The sequence below is a fragment of the Kogia breviceps genome, chromosome 6 (assembly GCF_026419965.1).
Source record: "Kogia breviceps isolate mKogBre1 chromosome 6, mKogBre1 haplotype 1, whole genome shotgun sequence".
NCBI lineage: Eukaryota > Metazoa > Chordata > Mammalia > Artiodactyla > Physeteridae > Kogia > Kogia breviceps.
In genome coordinates this window covers 27,853,936-27,872,221 of record NC_081315.1, presented here as the reverse complement: position 1 = coordinate 27,872,221, position 18,286 = coordinate 27,853,936, and the positions used below count along the sequence as shown (strand labels likewise).

The 18,286-nt window shown below is 40.4% G+C and overlaps 1 protein-coding gene across 3 annotated transcripts in view; it reads left to right on the top strand.

The window, feature by feature from the left end:
• The window catches only part of NR3C2 (nuclear receptor subfamily 3 group C member 2), a 378,984-nt gene that overhangs the window by 262,087 nt on the left and 98,611 nt on the right, over positions 1–18,286 (top strand). For all 3 annotated transcript variants that reach the window (XM_067035635.1, XM_059066724.2, XM_059066723.2), the window contains exon 4: positions 3,846–3,962. In XM_067035635.1, the coding sequence (XP_066891736.1) occupies positions 3,846–3,962 (117 nt within the window). The remainder of the gene's footprint in view (positions 1–3,845; positions 3,963–18,286) is intronic.

Genomic DNA, 18,286 nt, shown 5'->3' with positions numbered 1-18,286 from the left:
AGAAAATTACTTACCCTCGAAAGCCTGGGGTGTGACTTATTCTGAATTAGCTATTTTTACACTAGGAGAGCACAGTATTTAAAAAAGGACACGATCAAAAGTTTTTAGTCTTCTAAATGCGTTCTCTTGTTTTCATTGTGGTTTTTTTGGTTGTTGTTTGTTTTTCAATATAGATTAAGGGATGGGACACACATTACCTGTTCGTGTAGGTGCCGTTCAAGTCTTTCATGTTTACCCAGTTAAAAATATAAGTGACAGATAATTGTCTGAAAATTAGTAACACACGCCCACAGCTGACCCTTAAACTCTCCATCCTGCTGGTGGAAGATGAATCGGTGGCTGCAGCCACGCTGGCTGATAGAAACCAGGTAAACTATTTCATATATTGTACCTAGAAGGAAATTTTTTGCAGCTGTCATAGTAACTTGAATTTTTTTTTGTTTGTTTTTTTTTGTTTGTTTGTTTTTTGTGGTACGCGGGCCTCTCACTGTTGTGGCCTCTCCTGCCGCGGAGCACAGGCTCCGGACGTGCAGGCTCAGCGGCCATGGCCCACAGGCCCAGCCGCTCCATGGCACGTGGGATCCTCCCGGACCGGGGCACGAACCTGCGTCCCCTGCATCGGCAGGCGGACTCCCAACCACTGCGCCACCAGGGAAGCCCGTAACGTGAATTTTTAAAAGGTGCTCACTAAAGAGAAATCCTCATAAAACAATCCCAGCTTTTAGAAGTCTGTTTTTGAACACCCAGAAAAGAAAGTTTTCTAGTGTGTGCATTAGACAGTGACCATGTCTTATGCATTCTTGTATGCCTACAACTAAGAGGCTGTTACATTTTATTGTAGAAGATCATACAGAAATGGAAAGAACCATAGAGTAGCCCAACCCCTGATGCAAATGTTTTGTGGCCTTGCACACGTAGTAGGTTGCCAATAAATAATTGTTGAATTGAAACCAATTAAAGTTACATTTAGTTATTTCTTTAGATGTTAAATTTTATTCAATTCAGTGTGAATTATAGATGAAATCTTTGGTTCTGTATTTAATTTCACACCATGATAGAAGACACATAATGCTGGTTGCCAATGCAAATACTGGGTGATAGAGTATATGCCTCATTCAAAGAATGTTCCTTTCCTTGTTGTTTCCAAAGAGCAGTTTCAGCATCCTGTTGGACCACCAGTAAATTCTATTACAAATTGATGCTTACACAAGCCTCTGGCCTTAAGACCCAGCAACACTGTCTGACTTGCTGAATTCTGCTTCCACTTCCACCCTTTGGGGAGGTTACTTTACCAGTTTTAACATGAGTTTCTTCTTGTGAAGAATAGCAATAATAATCGCCTTATCTGTGTCATAGGGTTGTTGTAAGGTTTAAATAAAGTAGTGCTGTAAAAGGACCTTGAAGTTTTATTTTTAAAGTGGTAACTTCTTAAGATATTGTGCAGCAACATGAAACGTTATATTAATCGGTTATCGTCTTTACCGTGGGTATAGATTGCCTTTGTGTAATTACCTACACTTATATTCACTAAGAGCCTTCCATTTTTTAAGAAGTCATTAGATTATTATAATGGTGGAGTTCCATTTCTTCACTTTGATAGATTTCCCTATTCTTTTTTTTTTTTTTTTTTTTTTTTTTTTTTTTTTTTTTTGTGGTATGCGGGCCTCTCACTGTTGTGGTCTCTCCCATTGCGGAGCACAGGCTCCAGATGCACAGGCTCAGTGGCCATGGCTCACGGGCCCAGCCGCTCCACGGCATGTGGGATCTTCCCGGACCAGGGCACGAACCCGTGTCCCCTGCATCGGCAGGCAGATTCTCAAGCACTGCGCCACCAGGGAAGCCCAGATTTCCCTATTCTTTACTGTTGTTTTATTGTGATCATCATTACTAATATTTACCATAATGTTACTGAGAATGAGCTATAGATTAAATTATTTTAATACCATTGGGCAGTACACGTCATTCTTATTGAGTATTTGCTTTAATTCTCAACGAAGGGAGTGTGATGCGGCTTAAAATAATGACCACAAGCTGATTACATCTCCAGCACAGACCTCTCCCGAACTCCAGACCTGTGTGTCTAAACAACCCGCAGGCACTTCCATTTAGATACACCTCAGGTGTCTCAAAGTTAGCATGTCCGATACTGAGCCAGGGTAATTCCCCGTTAAGCCATGTGCTCCTACTGTCTTCCTCAGTTTAATTTACAGCAGTTCCATTTTTCTGATTGTTCCACCCAAGAATTTTAATGCCTCTTTAGCTCCCCCTTTCTCTCAGATCTGTCAGCAAGTTCTAGCAGCGCCACCTTCAGAATGCCTCTAGAACCTGACCACTTTTCATATGCAACCCACCACCATCTTCCCCTGGATTATAGGGACAGCCTGCTACCCCAGACCCCTGCTTCTGTCCTCAGTCCACTGCAGTCAGTGTTCTATACAGCGGCCAGAGCCATCCTGTGACACTTAAATCACATCAAGTGGCTTTTCAGCTAAAAGCCCTCTAGGCCCATGGTTTCCCATCTACTCAAAGTCTTGAACATGATCTATAAGGCCTTACATGATCTGAGTCACGTTGGCTCTTTTTCCTCATCTCCTCTTACTGTTCACTCATTCTTTGCATCTTTCATCCTTGGCTGTTCCTTAAACATGTCAGGCTTCCTCCCCACCCCTGCCCTCCCTCATTTGCTTTTCCCTCTGCTCCTGCTCTGTTTTCTCCCCAAGATGTCCACATAATTAGCGCCTTCCTTTTCTACAGAGCTTTATTTTAAAGTCGCCTTCCAGCGAGGCTTCCCCTGCATTCTTTCTAAAATATCAACACCCACCTCACCTCCGCCATGTCCTGTGCCCTTCCCTTCATTTTTCTCCCGAGCATCTATTACTGCCCAGCACTTGTATGTTTTACCTACTTAACCTTGTCTGTTGACTGTCTCCCCGTCATGGTAGGGTCACAAGAACAGGAAATTTTGTCTGTCTGACTCATTGCTGTTTCCGCAGTGTGTCTAATACTGCCTGATCCCTAGTGGAGGTTCAGTAAATATTTTATATTTATTGCAACACATTAATGAATAATAGAGCTAGGATACAGTTTTGCATTTTGCCAGTAGATGCCACTCTCCAAGCATATTCCGTATCTGAATTATTTTGGTGCCAGTTTGGCTTGCAAAATGAAATCATTCTACATTTCTAGTTGTATAATTTGCAAGTTTTCCAGTTGAAATGACATGTGTAAATGTGGGTAGGCAGAGGAGCTTAAACAGCTACAGCAGTTGGGAGTTTGGGGTTAGCAGATGTAAAGTATTATATATAGGTTGGATAAACAACAAGGTCCTACTGCACGGCACAGGGAACTATATTTAATATCCTGGGATAAACCATAATGGAAAAGAAGATGAAAAAGAATATATATGTGTAACTGCATCACTTTGCTGTGCAGCAGAAATTAACACAACATTGTAAATCAACTCTACTTCAATAAAATAAATTTTAAAAATAACCCTGCAGTGGGGGTTTAGATTGGTGCTGGGTGATGGCTGAATGAAATGTGCACCATCTCCTGAAAGGGTGCATGCCAAGAAGTTGAAACAGTGAGGAGTGCAGCTCTACTTCTATGGGAACCTATTGGAAATCAACATTAAGCTTATCATCCGTAACCTAAAGTCTCAGCTGTGTTAAACTGACCATTTCTGTACCTATGTTATTCGCAAATCATGTTTCCCTTCTACTTTTTTGAAGAAGAGATTTCAAGGCAGGAAAAGAGGATGTTTCATTACCTGATTGTACATATTAGTACTTTATATTAACATAATAGTCTTTATTGTAACAACTGTTCTTTATTATTTTATTCAGGGCAACACAACTATTTATGTGCTGGAAGAAATGACTGCATAATTGATAAGATCCGACGGAAGAATTGTCCTGCCTGCAGACTTCAGAAGTGTCTTCAAGCTGGAATGAATTTAGGAGGTAAGTTTTGTGGCTTTAGTTCAGTAAGACTTGTTAAGATGGATATAACACCACTAGGCTCTATACTCCCAAAACTGAAGATGAAGCTAACATGAAGCAAAGCTTTCTAAAAATCTAGTAAGTTCTACATTTATGCTAAAACGTTTCAGGAGAAAAGTATTTCTTAGAAGGAGTTGAAAACAAGTCTGCTATGTGGCTGTGGTCCTAGTGAAGTTTTCAACTCTTGAGCTTGCTAAGGTTTCAAGAACTGGGTGCATAACCAAAACAAAAATGAATGATATTTTAAATAAAACTATAGCTAACAGTTTTTATTACTGTGTCTATTTAGAAATAAGACCTGTAAGTGATAACATTAACCAGATAGGAATATATTCCTGACTCTAGGAGTAAATGTAATAAAGGAAGACCTATATGTAAAAAAAAAAAACCAAAAAAAAAAAAACCCAAAAAAACAGAACTTTAAAAATGTTACAGGAGCTCACCAAAAGAGTGGGGCAGGTAAAGACTTGAACCAAACACAAAAGTATACAACATCCCTGGGTGGGAAGAGTCAACGTCTTGAAGTTTTCTCTGAGTTATTTTATGAATATAACGCAAGCCCAACAGAAATACCACTTGGTGATTCTAAGTTGCTAAAGAACAGCCAGCAAAATTCTGGAAAAGATAAATAATGAGGACAACTAGCTCTGCCACACAGTAAAGCATGTGACACAGCTACAGTAATTAAAATGGTCTGTGTATTTGTTTATTGATTGTCAGATCAACAGCAAGTCAAGAAATAGATTCAAATAATATGAGAATTTTGTATATAATAAAGTTGGCATTTCAAATCAGTGGGGAAGGGATAGGTTATTCAATAGAAATTATTATGACAACTGCGAAGCCATCTGGAAAACAAGAAAGTTGAACCCAAACTCTTATGATCCTCCAAAATAAATTCTGCTCTTTCAATGATCTAAACTTCGAAATATAACACAGAAGTACTGAAGGAAAACATGGATTTTTAAAATATTCTGCAAGTGGAGTATTTCATACTTTTTGAGTATTAAATAAAGCCAGAAGCTATAAGAGAAAAGAATGGAGGAAATCAATACTACTTACAAATCAAATATTACTGCAAAGGCAAATAATAAAAAACTGGGGGGAAATACTTGTAACTTATAGACAAAGGGTTTATTTCTCACAAGAAGTGCTTCTCTGATTCCATAAGAAAAAGAAACCAACTCATGAGAAAAACCAGAATGAAAAGAATAGGAAAGTGAACAAAATATTCATAGGGAAAAGAATAATAAAAGAAATACAGTTGGTTCTTAAAACACATGAAAAGAGTCTCAATCTAATCCTAATAAGAGAAATGCATATTTAAAATATGAGATATAATTTCTTGCAAATGGCAAAGATAAAACATTTTTATGATATATTGTTTGATGAGTATAGAAATAAAAGTGAAAGCCAGTGTTGATCTCCTGCATTTTAGGTGGAAGTAGAAATTGATAAAACCTCTATGGAGAGCAGTTCAGCTATTTCAATAAAATGTTAAAACGCACAAGGCCTTTGACTCACCAATTCCACTTTTAGGAATTTATCCTAAGTATATTCTGGCAATGTAAGAAATGATATATGCATAAGATGTTCATTGTAGCCTTGTTAAATATCAGACACACATTAAATATTTATCTGCATGGACTTGAGGATATGGGGAGGGGGAAGGGTAAGCTGTGACGAAGTGAGAGAGTGGCATGGATATATATACACTACCAAACGTAAAATAGATAGCTAGTGGGAAGCAGCCGCATAGCACAGGGAGATCAGCTCGGTGCTTTGTGACCACCTAGAGGGGTGGGATATGGAGGGTGGGTGGGATATGGAGGGTAGGAGGGAGGGAGACGAAAGAGGGAAGAGATATGGGGATATATGTATATGTATAACTGATTCACTTTGTTATAAAGCAGAAACTAACACACCATTGTAAACCAATTATACTCCAATAAAGATGTTAAAAAAATGGGCAGAGTAGAAATTAATATTTATAAAAGTAGCGTTTTCTTTAGGTTCAAGTTATACTTTAACTACTTCTGGTTCCTGGATTAAGTAATTAATTTTTACTAAGTATCCAGTTGTGGTAACATACATTGCCATTTTTCTTTTATAATTTATTTTGAAGCCTCATTTTCCGTTTCGATTTGGGCAAAAAGAAATGCAAGCAATTTTATTATATTAAAAGAGATAGGGGCTTCCCTGGTGGCGCAGTGGTTGGGAGTCCGCCTGCCGATGCAGGGGACGTGGGTTCGTGCCCCGGTCCGGGAGGATCCCACGTGCCGCGGAGCGGCTGGGCCCGTGAGCCATGGCCGCTGAGCCTGCGCGTCCGGAGCGTGTGCTCTGCAACGGGAGAGGCCACAACAGTGAGAGGCCCGCGTACCGAAAAAAAAAAAAAAAAAGATAATATGAACCTTTTAATGTGAAGCAGTTTTTTAAATGAAATATGTGAATTAAATTAAAACCTTTTTATACATGTTCCAGTCTCACCCCTGTTTTCCTAGCAAAGCGGGTCTGCAGTCTCTTTTTCTTCACCCTTCTTTCCTGCTACCTTTCTTGGGGGGATACAGGAGATGCAACCCCATACTTGAAAGACATTTTCTGTTAGTGAATGGTCATGACTCTGGGGGCAAAATTAGTCATCTGCCTTCTAAAGACATCAGGAATTCAGGATACTTTAGAATACTTTTTTTCCTGTCCTGTCAGCTGGTTAGCATGTAATCCTAACCATGTCCCCAAACTAGCCTCTCCCTTGGAAAGTGGAAGGAAGAAGAATGAGTAGGTTTATATTTATCAGAAAACAAAACCATAAAATGTGCCTCTTCCCTTTTCTCTAGATCCACTCCCTTCCTCTTCCTACAGGCGCTTATCCCTCTTCTTTAAAATCCTGCTGAGCTTTAGGGCGCATGCAAAGTAAAATAGAGCTGAAGATGTGAGAATGTCCACAGAAATTAAAAGGAAAATAACAGTCCTTTGGCCCAGGCTGGGCCCACCACTCTGCTGTAGCCCCTAATAATAGATCTCAAAAAGACATGGTTCTATTTACATGAGAATTTACTGCTTTGCATAGCCTCCTGCAAAGGAATTCATCACTTTGCTTTTACCGCCAGTGATCTGAAGAGCATGATCTATGTGTGTCTTTTAGAGCTGCTCCTAAAATATAAAGCACAGCGTCAAGGCTATGTGGCCCTCATGTCAAGAATGAGTCCTTTGGGGGTGTTTCTAGCTCTACTGTACTCTGGCCATAGAATATAGAGAGGATCTTAGAGGTTTTTCTCTCCCAGTCCTCCCACTCACAGATGAGGAAGTTGGAAGCCAAGATGATATCATCAGAGACTTGAGAAATGAAACCTAAAGATTCTAATACAGTTGTCTTTCCTATTTTCCAAGCCACCCCCCTGATTCATTTTTCATCTGATATGCTAAAGTCTACTTTCATGTTCCTTTAGTGAAGACTCTAAAATATTCAAATCTTGCTTCCTGTGGCTTTAAAAATGGAAATTTCACAAATCATAGGCTAGTCCTAACTCTGGTTTCAGTTGACTTCCATGACTATTTGCAGTGTTCCCTAATCCCAGCCATCACTTTTACTCAGGTGAGCAGGAGCCTTTAAAGGGTGGCCATCTCGGGTCCACCTTTTCCTCCTGGAATGGAACGTGTCATATGAAAGAGGAAAGAACCTCAGACACAGGAAGCAGTAGCAACAGCACACCTCACATGGTTGCTTTTTTGCAGAGTGGAAGGCAGGCAACTAGGTGAGAAAGGCAGGGAGACAGGAGATTAATGCTGGGAACCATTCAAAGAAATGGATACTCTTGGGCTTCCCTGGTGGCGCAGTGGTTGAGAGTCCGCCTGCCGATGCAGGGGACACGGGTTCGTGCCCCAGTCCGGGAAGATCCCACATGCCGCGGAGCGGCAGGGCCCGTGAGCCATGGCCGCTGAGCCTGCGCGTCCGGAGCCTGTGCTCCGCAACGGGAGAGGCCATGGCAGTGAGAGGCCCGCGTACCGCAAAAAAAAAAAAAAAAACCCAAGAAATGGATACTCTTATATTCCCGATAAGAATGGAAGCAAAAAAAGAAAAATATTTACATTAAAATTCATCCACATAATGCAATATTAATCAGCCAATAAAATTACAGCTGGGAAAATTCATAACAACATAGAATACTTTCTGCACAAAAGTAATAAAGAAAAATGAGTATGCAAAACGATTTAGTTTCCTTATTTCTTGATTACAGCTCTGTAGGAAAAGATGTGCATGAGGCAGAAGACTTAGGAGGAAATGGGAGAAAACCAAAAATGTTTTGTTTGTGAAGGTGACGGATAAGGTTTTTCTTCCCTCTTTCCTAGTTTATCAATCCTAATGAACATGTTCTGTAAGAAAATTTAAAGAAAATAGCTCTGTATTCACAATTTTGAACTAAAAAGAAGGGAAACAAGATTAATCATGTTACTGAGCAGAAGAGGTAAAGAATTAGACATATACAGAAAGCCAAACAAGAAGGAGGAAAAAAAGGAGAAGGGGAAAAAAAAAAAAAAAGACCTAAAGACATCAGTAAGTCTCCTGCTGGGAAATGCTTTAAAAACTGAAATGGAGAAGTTAAGTGAAAAACAAAAGACCCAGAGACCAAAGAATGACAGAATCATGACCGACATGGAGAGGCCAGAGAGAGATCTTTTTACTTGAGGAAAATTGGCTTTACCGGCCAGCAACTTGCTCCAACTAGCTTGTATGGTCGGGCACCTGTAAAATTCACATGCAGCACAGGTCTGGGGAGAGAAATTACAGGATCAATGCCAGTGAGAGAGGAGGTTTAATATCTGAAATCCAATAAGAAAAACAATTTTTATATCTTTAAGTGTCTCCTGAGGCATGATATGCAGTAGTCTGTAGAAGTTTAGAAAGCCCAAGTGTACCGAGTTTTATGAAGAAATACCATTTCTTAGGGTTTTTTTCCCCCTTTCCATTCCTCTTGCTTGTAGACAATAAGAATTTCAGTGGGACTGCTGAGCAGGAAAGTGGAGAGGAAAATAACACATTTTTATAAATCAGTGAAAGTATGGTTTTTGAATCTTCATGTATAAGTTGAGCCATATTCATTGTTATAGTAATGCAATTTGAATTAAACAACTGGTATTTTTACCCTGCAGAATTTCAGAAGGAGAGATTAGGGTCGGTCCTGAAGCAGGCAGCATTTCAAGATTTACTACATTTCTTCAACTCTAAGGAATTTCTTTCCTTTCAGAGTTTTGACTGTTGTGATTTTAATTTGCAACCAATATGTACATTTAATTTGTATTAGTTTCCTTCAAAACTCTAATTAAATTGGAGTCAGAAAGAATAGATTTATGTATAACTAAATCACTTTGCTGCACACCTGAAACTAATACAACATTGTAAATCAACTATATTCCAGTATAAAATAAAAATTGAAAAAAAAAAAAAAGAAAAACATCAAAGCTAAGAAAAAGGGGGGAAAAATTGGTGTCTTATTTCGTGACTGATAACGTCTTAGAATAGGTGCAATACAGGCGTTGGATGCAAACGTTCTTCCCTCCCAAGAATATACATATTCGTAGGCCACACGTGAGCCTCAGTGAGCTTACCCAAGTAGGCTGCTTATCTTGGGTCTTTTTATTTTTTATTTTTTTTTGTGGTACGTGGGCCTCTCACTGCTGTGGCCTCTCCCGCTGCGGAGCACAGGCTCCGGACGCGCAGGCTCAGCGGCCATGGCTCACGGGCCCAGCCGCTCCGCGGCACGTGGGATCTTCCCGAACCGGGGCATGAACCTGTGACCCCTGCATCGGCAGGTGGATTCTCAACCACTGCGCCACCAGGGAAGCCCTCTTGGGTCTTTTTAAATACAAAACCCAGGGATGTTGGAAACCTCTGCTGGGTATACAGATGCCCATTTTTGCTTCCATTTCCTTTTGCATTTGCAGTCTGTCCTGATAGGTCATTATCCCAGTCATACCTAGGGGACCCGTGGGCCTGGAGCTTAACATTTGTTGAGATCTTGCATTTGTTGTCTCTCAATAGGCCTGAGTCAGAGCTGTCCTTCCTAAGAAGCATCTCAGATATACAGGTTTCTTTAGACTGGTCTACAGCAGCCCTGCAGTTCCACGCACTCACCGATATTTTCTGTAATACACGATTCTTTTTCTAACTCTCTGATAAAATCTTGGGGATTTTGTTTTGTTTTCGTTTAGTTCATGGCACTTATGTTGTTGTTATACTCTTGGGTTTCCGCAGATGATGGGGTTGTATTATAAAAATATTGCTAGTTTCACATTTTGTCTTCGGGAAATACTAGGATGTCATTTAAGACACAATAGGTTTTTAATTTCTAGGACTTTTTGAGATTTTTCTCTTTTTGTCAGCTTCTTTCTACGAAGCTCTCTCTTCCCTACCTTGTTGCTTTTGGGTTGGTTTTGGTTTTGTTTTTGTTTTTTTTTCCACTGCACTGGTTTCTGCTTACTGCCTTCTCTCTCTCTGTCAGCATTGTCCCCTGAGTGTCTTGTATTCAAACTTCCCCAAAGAAGGTCCCAGCCGGTTGGCTGGTCACCATCCAGAACAGAGCTTCTGATTGGGCTGAGACATAGACAAAACGGCTGGCTTTGCCTCTGCTGCCCCTACCTTACTCAGGCTGGCATGGCCAATTATAGGTCCCTGTGGTACAAAGCATGACAACCTGTGACAAGAAGCCTCTTGTGACCCCATTTTTCAGAAAGGAGCTGTAGGTGTAGATAGTGATCAGAGTGTAGTAGATGCAATACAAACTTGTAACCGTTGCAGTCATCTCTTAATTGTGGAGTATCTCTTAAATCATAGCAATTTTTCCAACAGGCTGATTTTTATTCACACATTCTGAGTTATCTATATATTTAGAAGTAAAGAAGTATCCATTTTTAAAAAGCTGATGGACAAAACAAAATAATAGCTTTCCATGCCTCTTGGAACAGAACCGCTAAGGCTCTGTTTTGGAGCTCAAGATTTTTTGAGATGGCTACTTTGAAAACACACAAACCAGAACAAAACACAAAAAGCATTAAAAAAGCAAATCTTTGGGCTTCCCTGGTGGCGCAGTGGTTGAGAATCCGCCTGCCGATGCAGGGGACACGGGTTCGTGCCCCGGTCCGGGAAGGTCCCACGTGCCGCGGAGCGGCTGGGCCCGTGAGCCATGGCCGCTGGGCCTGCGCGTCCGGAGCCTGTGCCCCGCAACGGGAGAGGCCACAACAGTGAGAGGCCCGCATATTAAAAAAAAAAAAAAAAAAAAAAAAAAAAGCAAATCTTAATTTTTTTTTAAACCATCTGTTAATGTGTAAGGTGGACGTTCTGTTATAGAACACCTCTGTAAACCTGAATCGTTCTCTCTCCCTAAATGCCAGACACTAGGATTGCGGGTGCACTCTGGGCTCACGGAAGAGTAGGGGTGAGGTATGTGGAGATAGTATGGAAGGAAGGACAAACCACTTAAACCCAAGCATCATAGGTTTTCTGCACTCAGTCATCTTAGAAAGAGCTGATCCATCACTCTACGTAAAGTCCCTGCCTATTCTGTAGGTATCATCTACTTCAGACTCTGATTTCTCAGTTATAATCATTGATTTCATTTACTTTCAGTTAACAGGTATGCACACTAAGGAATATAACTTAGTCGTTCTCCTTTCATTTGAAAAACCTACAGACTAGTGATCTGCTGCTTGTTGGCTCTCTGATAAATATCCTCTTCTCCCCGCTTCATAGTAAAATAGTGTGATTATGAAAAGGGGGGAGGGACCTCTGTATGTAACAGTAAAGTCTCTGTTCTCACCTCTGAAAGGTACAGAAAGCCATTCAACTATTAGAAAACAGCCCTTCATATCCTGTGATAAACCATAATGGAAAAGAAAATGAAAAAGAAAGTATATATATGTATAGCTGAATAACTTTGCTGTACAGTAGAAATTAACACAACCTTGTAAATCGTCTATATTCCAATCAAATAAATTAAAAAAAAATAAAACAGCCCTTCAATCTTCAGGAATAAATAAGTATGATATTTAGTATCATTGATGATGATTTTTCTGGGACAGATAACATACCTTTTAACAGCTAACCCAATTCTAACAGATTTTTAAAATATTCTTATTGATTTATCAAATTATAAAATGCATACTCATTACAGTGATTAATAAAGGAAAGTAAAAGTTCTCTGTAATAAATTGGGAGAATGAAGATGGAAGAAGAGTCAAGACGTTTGCTGACTAAAAAATAATGATTTACATTTTGTTGAAGAGGCTCTTCAAAGCTGAACTAGCAGAGCCAGTAAAAATGGTTTCTTCCGAACGTGCTGCTTCATTATTTTGAAAAGAAGATCTGTCAACAACGATGTAAAGCCAGTTGCTGAGTTAGGTCATGAAAACAAGAAACTCCAAGATGGAATCGTTCTGTATTCCTCCAAGTGTTTTGTTTTGTACGGTATTTGTTTTGAGAGCATAATAACGTAAAATATGTTTAAACAGTGGTAACGCTAAGCAGTTACTCTGTTACCGTATAATTATTTTCTGTATTAAGATGAATCTGGTTTGTAGAGGAGAGGATCACAGTATTTAAAAAGTGCATCTCTGATGAATCCATCCATTGATTCTTTTTTTTTTTTTTTTTTTTTTTTTTGCGGTATGCGGGCCTCTCACTGCCGTGGCCTCTCCCGCCGCGGAGCACAGGCTCCGGACGCGCAGGCCCAGCAGCCATGGCTCACGGGCCCAGCCGCTCTGCGGCACGTGGGATCCTCCCGGACCAGGGCACGAACCCGTGACCCCTGCATCGGCAGGCGGACTCTCAACCACTGCGCCACCAGGGAAGCCCCATCCATTGATTCTTCATTCAGCAAATATCCATCACACTCCTCCTAACTTCAAGGTGTTCCCCACAATGTTGCCAGTGTAGCCAGGAGAACGCAGGCACTGGCCTTGTTTTCAAAGGGCTAATCTCTAAGAAGGAAGACATTTATGACGGGCCAGATAAGCATTCGAAATTTACAACGATGTACTTAAGAGTGGCCTCGGTGTTGACAAGGGGACACATCCCTAGAGCTTTCTCCTTGCTTTAGAGCAGTGTCAACTTCCTGACTTGTGTCTCTCGCACAAGATGGTGGCACGTCCGGATGCCATCCTCTAACTCCTTCCCTCCATATTTGAGGGTGTTCATTCTGGTTGTGTTCTTTGTGCATCGATCCCATCAAATGGTCCTGTGGCACGTACTGACACTTGCTTGGGACATAGTCTGGAAAGGAGCAGCTCTGCATCGTGAAATCCTTCAGAAGACCCACACTCACCCCTACCTGCAGACCACCTCCATTCCGACATCAGCATCCATCAGTCAACAGCATTTTTCATTTGATGTTGGCACTCTGAACTCGTACTATGAAAATCAGCCCTTCCTATTCTTACCAAAAAATTGAATGCAACTTTAAAGTTTTCTGGCCACCTTAGAGACTTTTAAGTCATTTCTAGTCTGAGGACGACTGAGGCAGCTCTGGTTGGTCCCTTCAGAATGCATGCCTTGTCTGTCCCTCTTGTAGCTCTTGTAACAGATACTAAGAAATGTCTGTGAAGACAGGCTGGGATTCGCGGGGCCACTTGCTAGCAGCCTACCTGCCGACATCTCCCTTCAGTTTGTGACCTGCCCCAGCACGTTGCTGTCTCCCCTGGAAACTCTTCAGAACTCACTTCAGCATCACCAGAGAAACAGCAACACCTTTATGAACAATTAAAAAAATTTTTAAATAATCGAAGATCTCTTTCAACCTACAGTTTTCTTAATCTATCAATCTTCAAACCAAGCTGTTCTTCATCCTAAAATTAGACTAATTCACCAGTGAAAATTCAGACAGTTACATCTTCTTTTGCCAATGTAAGTGACAGGCATTTCATGTTAATTAGTTAGAAACAATTGCATATGTTAATTAGGTCCGTTTTTACATTTTTTTTAAAGCAAAAACTTAAATCCCATAGAACAAAAACACTTTTTTAGGTAAAGTTGAGTCAGATTAGAAATTTTAAACCAAATTCTAAAGGTTACATCACGTAAGAATGATGAATGATGGGAATGGGAAGGACTGTGTAATCAACAATCCAGCGGGGCGATTGTTCTCAGTTCTTGCTGCCTCTCCAACTCATCTGTCAAGTCTTTGTTCTATTTAAAAATTTTTTTTCATTGAAGTATAGTTGATTTACAGTGTTGTGTGAGTTTCTGGTGTACAGCAAAGTGATTCAGTTATGTATACATTATTTTCCATATTTTTTCCATTATGGTTTATCACAGGATATTGAATATAGTCCCCTGTGCTATACAGTAGGACCTTGTTGTTTATCCATCCTACGTATAATAGTTTACATCTGCTAATCCCAAACTCCCAATCCATCCCTCCCCCACCCCACCCCACCCCTCCTTGGCAACCGCAAGTCTGCTCTCTATGTCTGTGAGTCTGTTTCTGTTTCGTGGATAAGTTCACGTGTGCCATATTTTAAATTTTTGTTTATTTTTTCTTTTTATTTATTTATTTTTAACATCTTTATTGGAGTATAATTGCTTTACAATGGTGTGTTAGTTTCTGCTTTATAACAAAGTGAATCAGCTATACATATACATATATCCCCATATCTCTTCCCTCTTGCTTCTCCCTCCCTCCCACCCTCCCTATCCCACCCCCTAGGTGTTCACAAGGTACCGAGCTGATCTCCCTGTGCTATGCGACTGCTTCCCACTAGCTATCTATTTTACATTTGGTAGTGTATATATGTCCATTGTGCCATATTTTAGATTCCACGTATAAGTGATATCATATGGTATTTGTCTTTCTTTTTCTGACTTATTTCACTTAGTATGGTAATCTCTAGGTCCATCCATGTTGCTATAAATGGCATTATTTCATTCTTTTTTTTAATGGCTGAGTAATATTCCATTGTATGTAAGTATGTGTGTGTATGTGTATATATATGTATATGTGTATATGTGCGTATGTGTGTGTGTGTGTGTGTGTACGCACATACACACACCACATCTTCTTTATCCACTCATCTGTTGATGGACACTTAGGTTGCTTCCATGTCCTGGCTATTGTAAATAATGCTGCTATGAACATAGGGGTAAATGTATTTTTTTGAATTATAGTTTTGTCCAGATATATGCCCAGGAGTGAGATTGCTGGATCATATGGCAGCTCTATGTTTAATTTTTTGAGGAACCTCCATACTGTTTTCCATAGTGGCTGTATCAATTTACATTCCCCCCAACAGTGCAGGAGGGTTCCCTTTTCTCCACACCCTCTCCAGCACTTGAAGTGTTTGTTTTAAACACACTCACCCATGCCCTGCACCTAGGGACTCTCATGTAAATCTGGATGGAGCACAGGCAGCATCTTGATTTTATAAAACTCTAGACATTGCACATCACTTCGTCAGAGCAGAGGACCACTGTTCCAGGGCTTGCTATAACATTGGCAGCATTTTTCTTAGGATAAGAAAACCCTTTCATTGGTTTTTGTTAAAGCCCTTTAGTTTTTGTTTTTGTTTTTTTTCTCTATTTAATGTTATTTTTATTTTTCTCAAGTGAATCAGTAACCACCATCTGGTAAATATTTCTTCACCAGGTGAAGTCCCCTAAAAATATTTTAAGTTAATGTATTTGCATTTTTCTTGCCAGCCCTAACATAGCCTTATAAAGGGCCATGTTAGCTTTTAGTCCACTGACTGTACAAATTTTGTGCTTTACTAAAACTTTAAGTATATTGAATAAGCTGTACATTTAAATGCTACACATCTCTGGGGAAGAGTGTTCAGAACTCAAAGGTGAAGGTAGGTTCCTTATCCCCAGAGAGGACAGGTCCTGAAACAGTGACTGACGTTCTGTATTGGGGAGACAAGAGGTGGATGAGAGAGAAGGTGGGGAGAATCCTAAGAAGGAAATGGAGAGGGAAAAGAGGGGACCTTGGTGAGGTTTGTGATTTGTTACAAGAGAAGAAACAAATTTAGAAATGCCACCCTCAGTGTCACCTCACTTCTGCTCATGTGCCCCCTGGACACACCCTGGATGTGTGTAGACATTTGTACCCTCTGGGGAGAGGCAGGAGCAGAGAGAAGGGAGCTGGGGTTGCATCTCGTGCCCACATTCACAGTTCCCAGGCCCCACCATGGTGGTCTCCTCTCACGCTTATGTGAGTTAGAAGGAAACATCTGTGTGCCTGGTGTCTTCCAGGCGTTCAAGCGAGTCTGTTCGGTGCACAATGTTTGTTCTTCACAGTAAATAACCTCTTGACCCACTTCTCCATCTTTACTCAGTAGAGTCGGTTTGGACCACATCGTTAAACGTTTTCAGATAATATTAGTGGTGACACGATTGTTGGCTTTCCAGCTGTTTTATGGTTAAAGAAAAGTTCTTATCAGGCTTTAAATATGATATAAAAGGTTTTATTGAAATACTCTGGAGTCAAAAACAGATTCAAAATAAAAGTTAAAGAAGCTTAGCTTTACTTGATTTATTTACTCTAAGGCTCACTAACTGCCCTGTTCCCAAACAGGCTTTCAGAGCCAGTAGGTCAGTCTTTCTCAAAATGTTTGATTTATTTTCTTTAAAAAACAAAATCTGAAGCCTCCCCTCGGGCTATTTGAAATTCAAAATAAACGGGATCCTGTGACTCATCCTAAAGCAGTGGACACAATGCTGGTTTGCTCTCAATCCCCCACACACCCCTTTCTGCCTCTGCCTGCTCGGCAGCCCCTTGTAAGGTTCTGAGCCACTTCTGGACATCATCCTATGTGATTGGTCCTGCCGCCTGCCCAGCTGTGCCCTCCGCCTGGTCAGCGACTTCTCCACCCCTGACTCTTCCTTCTGGTTCACTGCTGTGGGACAGTTTCTGCCAAGTCCCCCTTGGTGGTTTGAGTGACAAGGCTCCCTTCTTCAGGCACAGCAAAGGCCTCTCATTTGCACCAGACATAGGAAGGCAAAGAAGGAGGCACCTATGTACCTATGTGTATGAGTTTCCTCTTGCTGCTATAACAAAGCAACACAAGCTTAAGACAACACACATTTATTATCTTATACTTCTGGTTGTCAGAAGTCCAACATGGATCTCACTGAGTTAAAATCAATGTGTAGGCAGGCAGTATTCCTTGGTGGAGGCTCAAGGAGAGAATTCATTTCCTTTCCTTTTCCAGCTTCTGGAGGCTGCCTGAATTCCTTGGCTCCTAGCCCCTTTCCATCGTCAAAGCCAGATTAAATGCATTCTAATTTTGCTTCTGTTGTCACATCCTCTTCTCTGCGTATCATGCCTCCATCTTTCACTTACAAGGACCCTCGTGATTATATTGGGACCACGTGAACAGTTCAGGATAATTACTTTATCTTAAAATCCTAAATTTAGTTAAGCCTGCCGAGTCCCTTTTGCCCTATAAGGTAACGCATTCACAGGTTCTGCGGATTAGGAGGTGAACATCCTCAGGAGACCATTATTTTGCCCATCACCTATGTAATAGTCTGTGTCCAACAAAACCTGGAATTTTTTATTTTTATTGAAGTATAGTTGATTTACAGTATTGGGTTAGTTTCAGGTGCACAGCAAAGTGATTCAGTTATACATATTTTTTTTTTCAGATTCTTTCCCATTATAGGTTATTATACGATACTGAATATAGTTCCCTGTACTATACAGTAAATCCTTGCTGTCTATTTTATATATAGTAGTGTGTATCTGTCAATCCTATACTCCTAATTTATCCCTCTCTCTGCCCTTTTCCCTTTGGTAACCAGAAGTTTTTTTCTATGTCTGTGAGTCTGTTTCTGTTTTGCATATACATTTGTTTATATTATTCGTTAGATTCCACATATAAGTGATATCATATAATATTTGCCTTTCACTATCTGACGTACTTATCACTGAGTATGATAATCTGTGGGTCCACCCGTGTTGCTGCAAATGGTACTATTTCATTCTTTTTATGACAATAATATTCCATTGTGTATATATACCACGTCTTTATCCATTCATCTGTTGATAGACACTTAGGTTGCTTCCATGTCTTGGCTATTGTAAATAGCCAAGTAGTGATAATAGTAGTTAATAGTAAATAGCCAAATAGTAGTGATACGAACATTGGGATGCATGTATCTTTTTGAATTAGAGGTTTTGTCTTCTGGATATATGCCTACCACTCTGGAATTTTTGGATGCCTTCCTGATTTTGGCCCTCTACATACTCACCCACCTCATCCCCATCTCTCCTTACTCCTTGACACTTCCCTTCCTTTTT